The sequence below is a fragment of the Oreochromis aureus genome, linkage group 12 (assembly GCF_013358895.1).
Source record: "Oreochromis aureus strain Israel breed Guangdong linkage group 12, ZZ_aureus, whole genome shotgun sequence".
In the NCBI taxonomy this organism is placed as follows: Eukaryota; Metazoa; Chordata; class Actinopteri; order Cichliformes; family Cichlidae; genus Oreochromis; species Oreochromis aureus.
Genome location: NC_052953.1, coordinates 37,534,778 through 37,548,929, shown reverse-complemented (window position 1 = coordinate 37,548,929; position 14,152 = coordinate 37,534,778). Strand labels below are relative to the sequence as shown.

The 14,152-nt window shown below is 41.2% G+C and overlaps 1 protein-coding gene across 2 annotated transcripts in view; it reads left to right on the top strand.

Moving 5' to 3' along the window:
• Nucleotides 1–13,168, top strand: part of LOC116311151 (whirlin-like) — a 106,880-nt gene extending 93,712 nt beyond the window's left edge. Inside the window, exons 9-11 of one of the 2 annotated variants that reach the window (XM_031728185.2) lie at nt 3,841–4,016; nt 5,277–5,405; nt 10,738–13,168. In XM_031728185.2, the coding sequence (XP_031584045.2) occupies nt 3,841–4,016; nt 5,277–5,405; nt 10,738–10,914 (482 nt within the window). In that variant the 3' untranslated portion in view covers nt 10,915–13,168. The remainder of the gene's footprint in view (nt 1–3,840; nt 4,017–5,276; nt 5,406–10,737) is intronic. The other variant, XM_039620930.1, reaches the window with a different exon arrangement.
• The last annotated feature ends 984 nt before the right edge of the window (nt 13,169–14,152 follow it).

Below are 14,152 nucleotides of genomic sequence, written 5' to 3'. Positions count from 1 at the left end.
GATGAGAGGTGAAACATCTTTAAGCAACTTAAAGAAGTCCAGATCCTTTTCTTTCCAAGCTCCTTAGACAAATTAGAAAATCATCATTTAGCCTGGAGAAATAGTTTGCTGCTTTATAAGAAAGCCCTCCGCAAAGCCAGAACATCTTACTATTCATCACTGATTGAAGACAATAAGAACAACCCCAGGTTTCTCTTCAGCACTGTAGCCAGGCTGACAAACAGTTAGAGCTCTGTTGAGCCAACCATTCCTCTAGCATTAACTAGTAATGACTTCATGAACTTCTTCACAAATAAAATTTTAACCATTAGAACAAAATAACCCATTATAATCTCACAGATTATTCATAATCTACAGCTACTTTCAGTACCCATTATATTTTTTTAGACTCTTTTTCTGCAATTTATATTTCTGAGTTAACTTCAGTAATTACTTTCTCCAAACCAAGCACAATGTGACTTTGATCCTATCTTTATTAACTGACTATGTACCACAGGCCTTCAAGCCTGGTAATAGTTAAACCATTACTTTAAAGGCCATCACTTGACCCAGCTGTTTTAGGTAATCACAGGCCAATCTCCAAACTTTTATCTCAAAATATTTGGAAGAGTAAAACAGCTAACTGATCACATGATAATATGATAAGTCAGGTTTCAGAGCTCATCACAGCACAGAAACAGCTTTAGTGAAGGTTACAAATGATCTTCTTATGGCCTCTGACAGTGGACTCATCTCTGTGCTTGTCCTGCTAGACCTCAGTGCAGCGTTTGATACTGTTAACCATAATATCCTATTAGAGCGATTAGAACATGCTGTAGGTATTACAGGTACTGTGCTGCAGTGGTTTGTATCATATCTATCTAATAGACTCCAATTTGTACATGTAAATGGAGAGTCCTCTTCACACGCTGAGGTTAATTATGGAGTTCCACAGGGTTCAGTGCTAGGACCAATTCTGTTTACATTATACATGCTTCCCCTAGGCAGCATCATCAGAAGACATAGTATACATTTTCACTGCTATGCTGATGACACCCAGCTCTATCTGTCCATGAAGCCAGATAACACACACCAAATTCAGATAAAACTGGAGTTATTGTACTGGGCCCTAAACATTGTAGAAACATAGTGTCTAACCATATACTTGACAAGATCTTGGAGTAGTTTTTGACCAGAATATGTCACGTCAATATCAAAGAAATATGTGAGCCTGCTTTCTTCTAATATCTCTGAAATTAGAAACATCCTGTCTCAAAGTGACGCTGACAAACTAATTGTGTGGATGCCCTCAAAGGCATCCACACTATTGAGTTCCTGTTTCTCTTTATTGTGTGGATGCCCTCAAAGGCGTCCACACTATTGAGTTCCTGTTTCTCTTTATTCTTTATCTTTTCTTCAGCTTCAAGTTGCTTCCGTACATTTTTTGGCACTTAACTACTCCCACAGTTTTTATCCGATTTTCGCCATTCAAACTTTAAAAAATTCTGCTCTTTCTGCTTATTGCAGCTATGACTTTTGGTGCTCATAACTTTTATACTTTTTGAGATATTGAATTTTTTATGCAATATTTTTTGCCCATTTCTGCCACATTATCAGTGGGGTCACTAGTTTTCCTTGCCCGGTTGAGCTGTGTTTTAGCTCAGTGAGATGAGCAGCCGTTCTCAGAGCGGGTGGCCCGGGTTCAAATCCCGCTTGTGGCAACAATATTTTCAGTACTCATTTGAAATTTTTGAACTGTTTTCAACACAGATTTCAGCTGCTTCACCACTTTTCAGCACAAATTCCAGCTCTTTCAGCTGTTTTCAGCAAAAACCTCTTTACAGTAGAAATTCTGCTGATTCACCTCTTTTCAGTGCAACATTCTGCTTCTTTACCACCTTTCAGCAGAATTTCTGCTGATTCACCTCTTTTGAGCAGAATTTTCTGCTTCTTTTCCTATTTTCAGCAGAAATTCTGCTGAGTTACCTCTTTTCTGCAAAGTTTTCAACCATTTCACCTCATATCAGCATAATTCTCAGCAGCTTCTGCTCATTTCAGCAGAATTGTCAGTCTCTCCATCTCGTTTCTTGAGAGAATGAGTTTGGCTCAGTGAGATGACTAGCTCCCTTGAGACCAGGAGGGCCAGGTTCGAATCCTGCACAGGGCAACATTTTTTTTTTCACCACTTTTCAGCAAAAATGTCTCTGACTTTACGCCTTTTCAATAGAATTTTTTGCTTTTCACCACCTTTCAGCAAAAAATTTCTCCTTCTTCACCTGTTTTCAGCTGAATTTTCAGTTTCTTCACCACCATACAACTTTTTGCAACTTTTCATCTTTTTCATCTTTTCAGCAGACAGCTTCAGCATTAAGGCATCCACACAGCATTTTCGCAGGAAATGCAAATTTTTCTAGTTCCTATTACTTATAGGCTGGACTACTGTAATATATTATTATCAGGATGTCCCAAAAACTCCCTGAAAAGCCTTCAGTTAATCCAAAATGCTGCAGCAAGAGTCCTGACAGGGACTAGAAAGAGAGAGCAGATTTCTCCTGTATTGGCTTCCCTTCATTGGCTTCCTGTTAAATCCAGAATTGAATTCAAAATCCTGCTCCTCACATACAAGGTCTTAAATAATCAGGCCCCATCTTATCTTAATGACCTTGTAGTACCATATCACCCTATTAGAGCACTTCGCTCTCACACTGCAGGCTTACTTGTTGTTCCTAGAGTATTTAAAAGTAGAATGGGAGGCAGAGCCTTCAGTTTTCAGGCCCCTCTTCTGTGGAACCAGCTTCCAGTTTGGATTCAGGAGACAGACACTATCTCTACTTTTAAGATTAGGCTTCAAACTTTCCTTTTTGCTAAAGCATATAGTTAGGGCTGGACCAGGTGACCCTGAATCCTCCCTTAGTTATGCTGCAATAGACGTAGGCTGCCGGGGATTCCCATGATGCACTGGGTGTTTCTTCTTCAGTCACCTTTCTCATTCAGTATTAATAGACCTCTCTGCACTGAGTCATACTTGTTATTATTCTCTGGCTTGTTCATGTTGTGAACATCTTCATGTTCTGGTTCATGTTTATACTTCTTAGCTTGTCTCATGTTCCTGCTCCACAGCATGTTCTTAGTTGTCATAGCCAATTCTAGTTTTCTCCAGGTTAGAGAGAAACCAAGGTCCCTGACAGTCTGACCTTCTTTAATTAGTTTAGTTTTGCCCTTGTGAAGGAGTTAGTGTACAGCTTGTATAACAGTGTAAATTTGCCGTCACCTCAAAATGGGGCCTGTAAACAAATACCTGTAGCCTGTTCGAGCCAGCCGGGAAGACACAGGGACCATGACAATTAGGCTTAAGACATTCCTGTTTGATAAAGCACAGAGTTAAGGTTGGATCCGGTGATCCTCAATGCTCCATTAGTTCTGTTGGAATTGGTGTAGGCTGCTGGGGGATTCCCATGATGCAGTGAGTGTTTCTTCTTCAGTCACCTTTTTCACTCACTATGTGTTTAGACACCTCTCTGCATATAAACATTAGTTATTATTAATGTCTGGCTCTCTTCCACAGTGTGTCATTGTCCTGTCTTCCTCTCCTGACCCCAACCAATCGTGGCAGATGGCCGCCTCTCCCTGAGCTTGGTTCTGGTGGAGGTTTCTTCCTGTGGAGCTTTTCTTTCCCACTGTCGCCAAAGTGCTTGCTCATGGGGGTCATATGATTGTTGGGGTTTTCTGTTTTCTTTGCGTTATTGTAGGGTCTTTATCTTACAATATAAAGCACCTTGAGGCAACTGTTGTTGTGATTTTTTCCTATATAAATAAAGTTTAATTAAATTCAATGTATGCTAACTAACCCCTCCCCCCCAGGGGCCACCCTATCACAGTTGTCAGACAGCGGCCAGACTCTGAGTGAGGACAGCGGGGTGGATATAGCAGAGGCAGGAGGCTTCAGTAAGGATGGCAGCCCACGACCTAGCAAAAATCACCGGACCCATCTGGAACAGCCAGGGTTTCATGCACTTTCTCCAGGGATTGGCAGACAAGTGAGGGTTTTCATTACTAAGCAGTCTTTCAGTAGCATATCTTTTAGTGTGTTCAAAACAAGCAAATTAGTACTGGTGTAAACACAGTTTTATGTTTGTGATTTCAGAATTCACTGGATCACCACTTTTGTTGCTTTAATTTTTTTTTTTAATCGGTCAAGTTTGCAAACTAACATCACAAGTTCTTACCCAAAAAATGACAGCAGATATAACAATGTGATTCATTATGGAGTATCCTATAAGATGACATGTCATATCGATATATCACTGTGTGCAAGCCAGTGTTAATTTCATTGACCAAAACATTTTTATCATAGTTTTTGACAAGAACCTTTTTTTGACAAAAAGAAGATAATGACTAAATAAAACGTAATGCAATAGGACAAAAACTATGAAGAGCTGCATTAGCAACAAATAAAAATAAGATGAAAATATTCTGAATAGATGAGATACAATCAGAGCTAATATAGTTGTGTAGAAGAAAGGCTTCTACAAAACTGAAATAGATTAAAGTAATCTTCTCGGTGATCGTTTATACAATGGTCTATGATTGTGATCTTAAGACCTGAAGTTACTTTGCGGGCACCTAAACAAAACTCTTAAAAGCTTTATTGAATTTAAAGGAAATACTGTTATTAGCATTAGGCTGGAACATGTGAGGGCATTCCAGTAAGAAAAAAAAGGGAACACAGTAACTTTAGACTTGGACTCATTAACATGTAAATAATGCTCCATTGACACACTCCAGGGCCTGATCAACCCTGGCAGGGCCTCCTTGGATGAGGGTGTCTAGTGATAATGGCCGAAACACCCGATGAATCCAAGGTCCACTACTGACGATCTGTCCCAAATTTTAATAATTTAGATCAGACCTCTAATCCCTAAACCTAACCAAGGAAAAATGGCAGATTAGCTGGGTAAAAGAACGAAAGTTGAGGCACACAATGATGTGTGCTGCTGGTAAAGTGTCTGGGCTGCTTTTCCTCATAACAGCCATCCCTCAAGATTTTCTCCATTTAAAGCAATGCATTATCAGGGATTGTAACATCTAGTCCTTTTACTGAATTCACTGCTATGCTGATGACACCCAGCTCTGAATCATCACCTGAAGAAAATGAAATAAGTTGTTCACTATATTGAGATTTTCAGGTTTTTTCAGGTTTTCACCTACAAGCCAGTGGCTAAATTGCATGCAGTAAGATGTTACTTCTTGCTCACAAATATATTTTTCTTAGCTCTCCTTGCTTTGTTTCCCAACAGTCTCCCTTACCTGTGCCAGGGCCTACTGCTGTGCTGGTACGAGTGTTGAAAAATTCGAACACCTTGGGCATCGCAATAGAGGGTGGAGGAAGTACACGCCAACCTTTGCCTCGCATAGTCTCCATTCAGGTAAGAAAGCATTCGAAGGTTTCAAGTAAGTCACTGTTTAAAGTCTTCCAAGCAACAAAATGTTTTGAAACTGCAAAAAAATTTAAAACATTAAATAAACATCCCCTCTCGCCCTTGTGGTTGGTCCATCCTTCAAGCTTGAATCTCGGATGTTGTCCCTGGGATCTGCTGGAGCCCCTCACCGGGCTTGGGAGTCACTGCACTGAGTGCTCTGATTACCACTGTTACCTCCACCCTCTTATCAAGCTTTTCACTGAGCCCTTGATGCTTTTCAAGCTTCTTGTGTTCCTTCTTCCTGACGTTGCTTTCATTTGGTATCACTATGTCCATCACTACGGCTGTCTGCTCTGCTTGTCTACCATCACTATGTCCGGTTGGTTAGCCATCACCATTTTGTCCGTCTGTATCTGGAAGTCCAATAACATCTTGGCTCGGTCATTCTCCACCACCCTTGAGGGCGTCTCCTATTTTGACCTCGGGACTTCCAGGCCATTCGACACAGATGTTTCTGTATACTATGCCGGCCACTTTGTTATGGCGTTCCATGTATGCCCTGTCTGCTAGCATCATGCACCCTGCTGTTATGTGCTGGGTTGTCTCAGGGGCATCTTTACACAGCCTGAAACCTAGATCATCCATAGATGGTTACCAAGACTACGTGAAGTACCCTCAGAAGATCTAGTAGTAGATGATGTGAATTTAGCACTATGGAAGATACCTACCACCACCATTACTGAGACTAACAAGCTGATCTACATCATGGCAGCAGCAATCAGTGAGATGCTTAGCTACAAGTTGAACACCCACAAGGAGCAGTACCCTCCATGGAGAAGGAGACTGGAGGCCAAGATCAAGGTAGAATGGGGGGAGGTTAGCTAACTATCGGAGCTGCAGAAAGGTGCAACAAAGGAGGTGCCCAAGAAGTACAGCAAGCTGTCCATACCTGAGGCCTTGGAAACTGCAAAGCAAAGACTCACAGCCTTGGCCAGCCGCGTAAAGAGATACACCAGAGAAATAGAAGGCAGCAGAATAAACCAGCTGTTCTTCACAGAAGCAGCCAAGGTGTACTCTCAGTGGCAGGGAACAATATGAGAACAGCACCACCAAGGCTGGAGACGAAACAGTACTGGAAGAACATATGGACGCAAGGACGCAACCCATAACAGCAGTGCTGTTTGGCTAGTGAATCTAAGAACAGACCACAGCAACCTCGCTGAACAGGGCCCAGTAATCATCACAGTGGCAGATATCCAAGATGAAGAGTGAAGAGTTGGACAGCACCAGGCCCTGACATGGTTCACCACAGTCACGTTTTGTCACTCATCCAAGTGACTTCTTCAGTCTCAGCTGACTGCCGGTTTCCCCAGCATTATAAACAGTACATTTGCACAATGACTGAAACTAGCACCACTGAATGAACAGTGGGCTGGAGGGTCAGTTCATGATCATTAATATGCAAGTCTAACCACTGATCAACAACCACTGATCAAAGACCACCGATTAATGACCATGAGTACCCTTCACAGAAAGTTGGTGAATGGCTGCAATCACAGCATTGTCAGATGGTGAAAGATGTACCCTTACGCCACCTCCTCGATTCAGAAATGGTCTTTCCCGTTTCACGCAAATGGCCTCTGTCTTCCCCACTCAAACCAGCGTTCCTCCCAGTTTATAAAGCTGGGGAAACCTTCAGTCAGTTGAAACTGAAGAAGTCACTTGGATCAGTTTCTCCCACTGAAAACGCTATGTCCAGATGAACGGAATCAACCTTTTGGGCATTAAGTGAGAAGGTGTGTTTAAACTTTTCACTGGCAATTAATGTCCCTTCACAACAGAATGGAATTCCAGCAGTGATAGGAATGAGCGCAGGAAACCCTGGCGTCTAGATGCAGGTGGTGGAGATCAAGATGGAGGCTTGTATGGATCCTGAGTAATATGGGAGAGGCAGAGATGGGGGGGAGGTGGGATGCACAAAGACATCTTCAAGGTAGACTAACAGATGAACAGTGAGATTTAAAGTACGCAGAGTGGAGGCTGAAGAAGGCAAGGAGAAAGATGGTCTGACTGGACCAGTGATGTCAGCAATGAGTTTGAAAGCATGGGAAAGTGGAAGTGTGACACGTGAATTAGTCACCAGACACGAGGGAAGCAGACAGATGTGTGATTACAGATCTTCCTTATTTAACTTATGCATAAACTTTTATTTATATTTATAATCCATGAAGCCAGGTAACACACACCAATTAGTTAAACTGCAGGAATGCCTTAAAGACATAAAGACCTGGATGGCCGCTAACTTTCTGCTTCTTAATTCAGATCAAACTGAGGTTATTGTACTCGGCCCTGAAAATCTTAGAAATATGGTATCTAAGCAGACTCTTACTCTGGATGGCATTACCTTGGCCTCCAGTAATGCTTTGAGGAACCTTGGAGTCATTTTTGACCAGGATATATCCTTCAATGCACATATTAAACAAATATGTAAGACTGCTTTCTTCCATTTGCGCAACATCTCTAAAATTAGAAATATCCTGTCTCAGAGTGACGCTGAAAAACTAGTTCATGCATTTATTACTTCCAGGCTGGACTACTGTAATTCTTTATTATCAGGATGTCCTAAAAACTCGCTGAAAAGCCTTCAGCTGATCCAAAATGCTGCAGCAAGAGTCCTGACAGGGACTAGAAAGAGAGAGCATATTTCTCCAGTTTTGGCTTCCCTTCGTTGGCTTCCTGTTAAATCCAGAATTGAATTCAAAATCCTGCTCCTCACATACAAGGTCTTAAATAATCAGGCCCCATCTTATCTTAATGACCTTGTAGTACCATATCACCCTATTAGAGCACTTCGCTCTCACACTGCAGGCTTACTTGTTGTTCCTAGAGTATTTAAAAGTAGAATGGGAGGCAGAGCCTTCAGTTTTCAGGCCCCTCTTCTGTGGAACCAGCTTCCAGTTTGGATTCAGGAGACAGACACTATCTCTACTTTTAAGATTAGGCTTCAAACTTTCCTTTTTGCTAAAGCATATAGTTAGGGCTGGACCAGGTGACCCTGAATCCTCCCTTAGTTATGCTGCAATAGACGTAGGCTGCCGGGGGATTCCCATGATGCATTGAGTTTTTCCTTTCCAGTCACCTTTCTCACTCACTATGTGTTAATAGACCTCTCTGCATTGAATCATATCTGTTATTAACCTCTGTCTCTCTTCCACAGCATGTCTTTATCCTGTTTTCCTTCTTTCCTTTCCTTCTTTCGCAGTAGATGGCCCCGCCCCTCCCTGAGCCTGGTTCTGCCGGAGGTTTCTTCCTGTTAAAAGGGAGTTTTTCCTTCCCACTGTCGCCAAAGTGCTTGCTCATAGGGGGTCATATGATTGTTGGGTTTTTCTCTGTACCCATGAAGCGCGTTGAGGGGATTTCTGTTGTGATTTGGCGCTATATAAATAAAATTGAATTGAATTGAATTGAATTGAATTGAATTAAATGTCATTTCAAGGCATTTTATTTAAAATAACAGGTATCTTACAGGAAAGGAGACACACATTATACTAAGTAATTAGTACTAAAAGATTTAGTAATTACTCATTTTACTAATTGAAAGCAATTTCAGCATACTTAATTTCAGGAGAAACAACCAATATTTCCCCATCTTACACCATAAGTACACTGTACTTTTGGGGGTATGGAGTCTGTTATGCGGTGACTTAACCTTGCCTAGCATCCAGTTATTTTCCAGGAAAGGACACTACGGACTCTACATGCAATTCTAGCCTACAGTCAATTACCTAGAAAGACAGACTGAGCTGGAAAGGATGATTGACAGGCTAGTGTGATGAAAGACAGAGATGTAAATGTACTGACATGTGAAGAGTTTATGGAGAATGTGGACGTGTGAGCGGCAGCATGGCTTCATGCAAAGAAGGAGTGGAGACAGTATAGACATGCCTCAGGTTTAATTTGTGACAACAGGACAGCAACTAAAGGTTTACATAATAAGATTTCTGTTTTTCAGTTTCTACTATAGACATTTCTCTTTTTTACAACTGCAGTAGATTTTCAGTACAATTCACTTTTATCTATATAGTATCAAATGACAAGCAAGAGCAAGCACTTGGTGACAGAGGGGAGGAAAAACATCCTTTTAACAGGAAGAAACATGTTTGACATGGTTAGGCAACATGTTTTTATGATTGATGATGATTTAGGGATTGACATAGTTGCCATGGTTTCTGTCTTCTCTTATTTTTCTTGCGTGATCGGGACAATTCTCGAGAAGATGGGAAAGTCTTCCCCTTAAAGGCATTAAACCCTTCACTATTCATTAAACTCTCTTCCCCCACAGAGGGCTAGGAAGGGATAGCTCAGAAGGTAGAGTGGTCGCTCCATGATCTGAAGGTCAGGTGTTCGATTCCACTGACCCTGAGGTACCAGAGCAAGGTACCGTCCCAACACGCTGCTCCCTGGGCGCTGGATTGGTGGCTGCTCACTGCTTCACCAAGTGAATTGGTTAAATGCAGAGGACTAGTTATCTTAATGACCTTGTAGTACCATATCACCCTATTAGAGCACTTCGCTCCCTACTTGCTGTTCCTAGAGTATTTAAAAGTAGAATGGGAGGCAGAGCCTTCAGTTTTCAGGCCCCTCTTCTGTGGAACCAGCTTCCAGTTTGGATTCGGGAGACAGACACTATTTCTACTTTCAAGATTAGGCTTCAAACTTTCCTTTTGCTAAAGCATATAGTTAGGCTGGACCAGGTGACCCTGAATCCTCCCTTAGTTATGCTGCAATAGACGTGGCTGCCGGGATTCCCACGATGCATTGAGTTTTTCCTTTCCAGTCACCTTTCTCACTCACTATGTGTTAATAGACCTCTCTGCATTGAATCATATCTGTTATTAACCTCTGTCTCTCTTCCACAGCATGTCTTTATCCTGTTTTCCTTCTTTCCTTTCCTTCTTTCGCAGCAGATGGCCCCGCCCCTCCCTGAGCCTGGTTCTGCCGGAGGTTTCTTCCTGTTAAAGGGAGTTTTCCTTCCCACTGTCGCCAAAGTGCTTGCTCATAGGGGTCATATGATTGTTGGGTTTTTCTCTGTATGTATTATTGTGCTATCTACTGTACAATATAAAGCGCGTTGAGGGGACTTCTGTTGTGATTTGGCGCTATATAAATAAAATTGAATTGAATTGAATTCTAAATTCAGTCCAAGTGTGTTTCAAGCTGTAGTTGCCTTGGACTGTACTGCAACTTCAAGAACAACAAACAGAAGGTCTGTCCATGAGTGCCTTAATCTTGCTAACATTACTGTCTTTCTATTCTTCTCTCATGCTCCCGCTAACAGAAAGGAGGCTCGGCTCATAACTGCGGCCAGCTAAAAACTGGCCAGGTCATTCTGGAGGTCAATGGCATCCCCTTGCAAGGCCGGGAACACAAAGATGCTGCCAGGATCATTGCTGAAGCCTTCAAGACAAAAGAAAAGGGACACATTGACTTCCTGGTAGTTGAGCCAGGGCTCTAGTATTGGAATTTTGCACTTTATGCAGCTTGGTTTAAGAAAACACTGTTTTACGTGAAAGATGCTAAACTCCATATGGTGTTGTCCTATAATCAAGGCTCATATTTTATTTTCAGGGAAAGGATTATTGGACTTATGTATCAGGTAATTGTTGATTGCACTCTACAGAAATTTGCACAATTTAAACTTAAAAAGGGGTAGTATAATAATAATTGCTATAAATACCAGTGCTATTTGCAGTTGTTTAGTATTTTAATTTTATTTAATTGTGTTTCACTAAAAGAGCTATTAGCACTAATTGATGCTACAGCAAGTAATACTGACAACAGCCAATCATGCCAAAGTGAGTGAACTTGGTCTTTAAGGATTTATATGCTTTTCATTATTTAGATAATCCAGAGAAACACAACTGTTTACAGTCTCTTATGGCAAAGAGCAACAGTATTATTGCACTTACCAAGTTAGCATGTAGAACTTCAATACAAGCATACAGTTAAGTCAGATTAATTGCTTAATTAGAGGATCCATTATATGGACTAAAATGTTGGGCCACCTACACATTTTATCTTCAGTAGCTTTTAATACATCTCATTCAACAGTTATAGGCATTGATATGGAGTTGGTCTGTCCTTTGAAGCTATAACAGCATCCACTTTTCTGGGAAACCTCTGCAAGGTTCTTCAGCATGTCTGTGTGAAGTTTTGCCCATTCGTCTAGAATAGCAATTCTGAGATCAGACACTGATGGTGGAAGAGAGGACCTGTCTCACAATCTCCATTCTAGTTCACCCCAACAGTGTTTGATGGGGTTGAGGTAGGGGTTCTGTGCATTGTATGTCAACCAACCATGCATTTATGTACTTTGCATTATGGTAAATGGTGAATGAACTGATTCCTATATAGCGAGGATACTATCTTGTACATATTACATGAATAACTAAAAACAGTTTCATTCTAATAAATATTCTAATAAATAATATAATAACAACACTTTATTATATTATTATAATCCTACTCCACCTTTAATGTAACTCTTTTTTTCACCCAGCTGTATATGTTTGTAGGCCAGGATGTGCCATCCTCACCATGAAACCGTGTCCAAACACATATACTGTAGATATCAGTGAAAATCTTATATGAATCACCATATATGATTATGGTATTCATGTTTATACAGAAAACAGTTTGACCAATTCAGAAAAGCAACTACTTACTGAATGGAGGAACTCGCAGTTTGCCCAGACAGCTGTTGCTGAAAAATACATCATATAAAAATTATATAAAATCACTGGACGTCATCATCAACACAAGTGTACTGCATCACTCCTAATTAGAAATTACAAGAGATTCTGAGAGAAGGATTTATTGCAAAACTGTTGAACTAAAGTGCATTGGCTTTACTGGGGAGACTAACAAAGAGCAAGTTGATTAATATTTATAAAAGATAAAATCATTCCTTTTCTTATCAGTGCTTTGATAAATACTATTAAATATTGAATGATTCTATAATGAAACAGCTACAGAAAAGAGCGATGCTTCTGAAAAAGTAAAAATCGATTCAATGTCTAAGTCTTAAAATGGTTGTGAAAGGTTTTTATTCATTCATCACAGAGTTGAAGGGACTGACTGACTTTTCACGTTTTGACATATATGGTGAAGCTTTTGATTGTTGCTGTGTCTTTTGCACAGTTGAGTCTGTGAGTTGCAGAGAAAACTGCAATATGCAGGATTTTTCTGCTACGTGAATTATACCAAAATGATTGAGTCCATAAATGTCTGGGAACATAGGAAACCAGTTGCTGGACTTTTGGGAGAGAAAACCTGTTCAGACAGCCAATACACAGACGTCTTTTATTATAAACTTAGCATCGTCTTGCTGAAACATGTATCCCCTTCAATAACAAAAGGTCAGTGGCAGCTTGTCTTGCACACTCAGTTTACCATCAAAGACCGGAGGTTTATCCACAATGTGCATGCACAAACAACCAGAAAAAGCCTTCTCAGCTTAACAGGTTTCAGTGTTTGTTAAGGAGACACTTACACACCTGTGAAATCAAGAAACACTTCAGTTTAAAAATGGGATCCAAGGCAAGAGCAGCTTTCAGCAACAACAGTCAGTTGCAACTAGAAAATGGTAGTAATGTGAACAATGGAAGCAAACAGACAAGAAGCAATTGTGAAACATGAAAGGTTTCGCTTTCACTTTGGTACATACAGTGGCTTGCAAAAGTATTCGGCCCCCTTGAACTTTCCCACATTTTGTCACATTACAGCCACAAACATGAATCAATGTTATTGGAATTCCAGGTGAAAGACCAACACAAAGTGGTGTACACGTGAGAAGTGGAACGAAAATCATACATGATTCCAAACATTTTTTACAAATAAATAACTGCAAAGTGGGGTGTGCGTAATTATTCAGCCCCCTTTGGTCTGAGTGCAGCCAGTTGCCCATAGACATTGCCTGATGAGTGCTAATGACTAAATAGAGTGCACCTGTGTGTAATCTAATGTCAGTACAAATACAGCTGCTCTGTGACGGCCTCAGAGGTTGTCTAAGAGAATATTGGGAGCAACAACACCATGAAGTCCAAAGAACACACCAGACAGGTCAGGGATAAAGTTATTGAGAAATGTAAAGCAGGCTTAGGCTACAAAAGATTTCATGAGCCTTGAACATCCCACGGAGCACTGTTCAAGTGATCATTCAGAAATGGAAGGAGTATGGCACAACTGTAAACCTACCAAGACAAGGCCGTCCACCTAAACTCACAGGCCGAACAAGGAGAGCGCTGATCAGAAATGCAGCCAAGAGGCCCATGGTGACTCTGGACGAACTGCAGAGATCTACAGCTCAGGTGGGCGAATCTGTCCATAGGACAACTATTAGTCGTGCACTGCACAAAGTTGGCCTTTATGGAAGAGTGGCAAGAAGAAAGCCATTGTTAACAGAAAACCATAAGAAGTCCCGTTTGCAGTTTGCCACAAGCCATGTGGGGGACACAGCAAACATGTGGAAGAAGGTGCTCTGGTCAGATGAGACCAAAATGCAAAACGCTATGTGTGGCGGAAAACTAACACTGCACATCACTCTGAACACACCATCCCCACTGTCAAATATGGTGGTGGCAGCATCATGCTCTGGGGGTGCTTCTCTTCAGCAGGGACAGGGAAGTTGGTCAGAGTTGATGGGAAGATGGATGGAGCCAAATACAGGGCAATCTTGGAAGAAAACCTCTTGG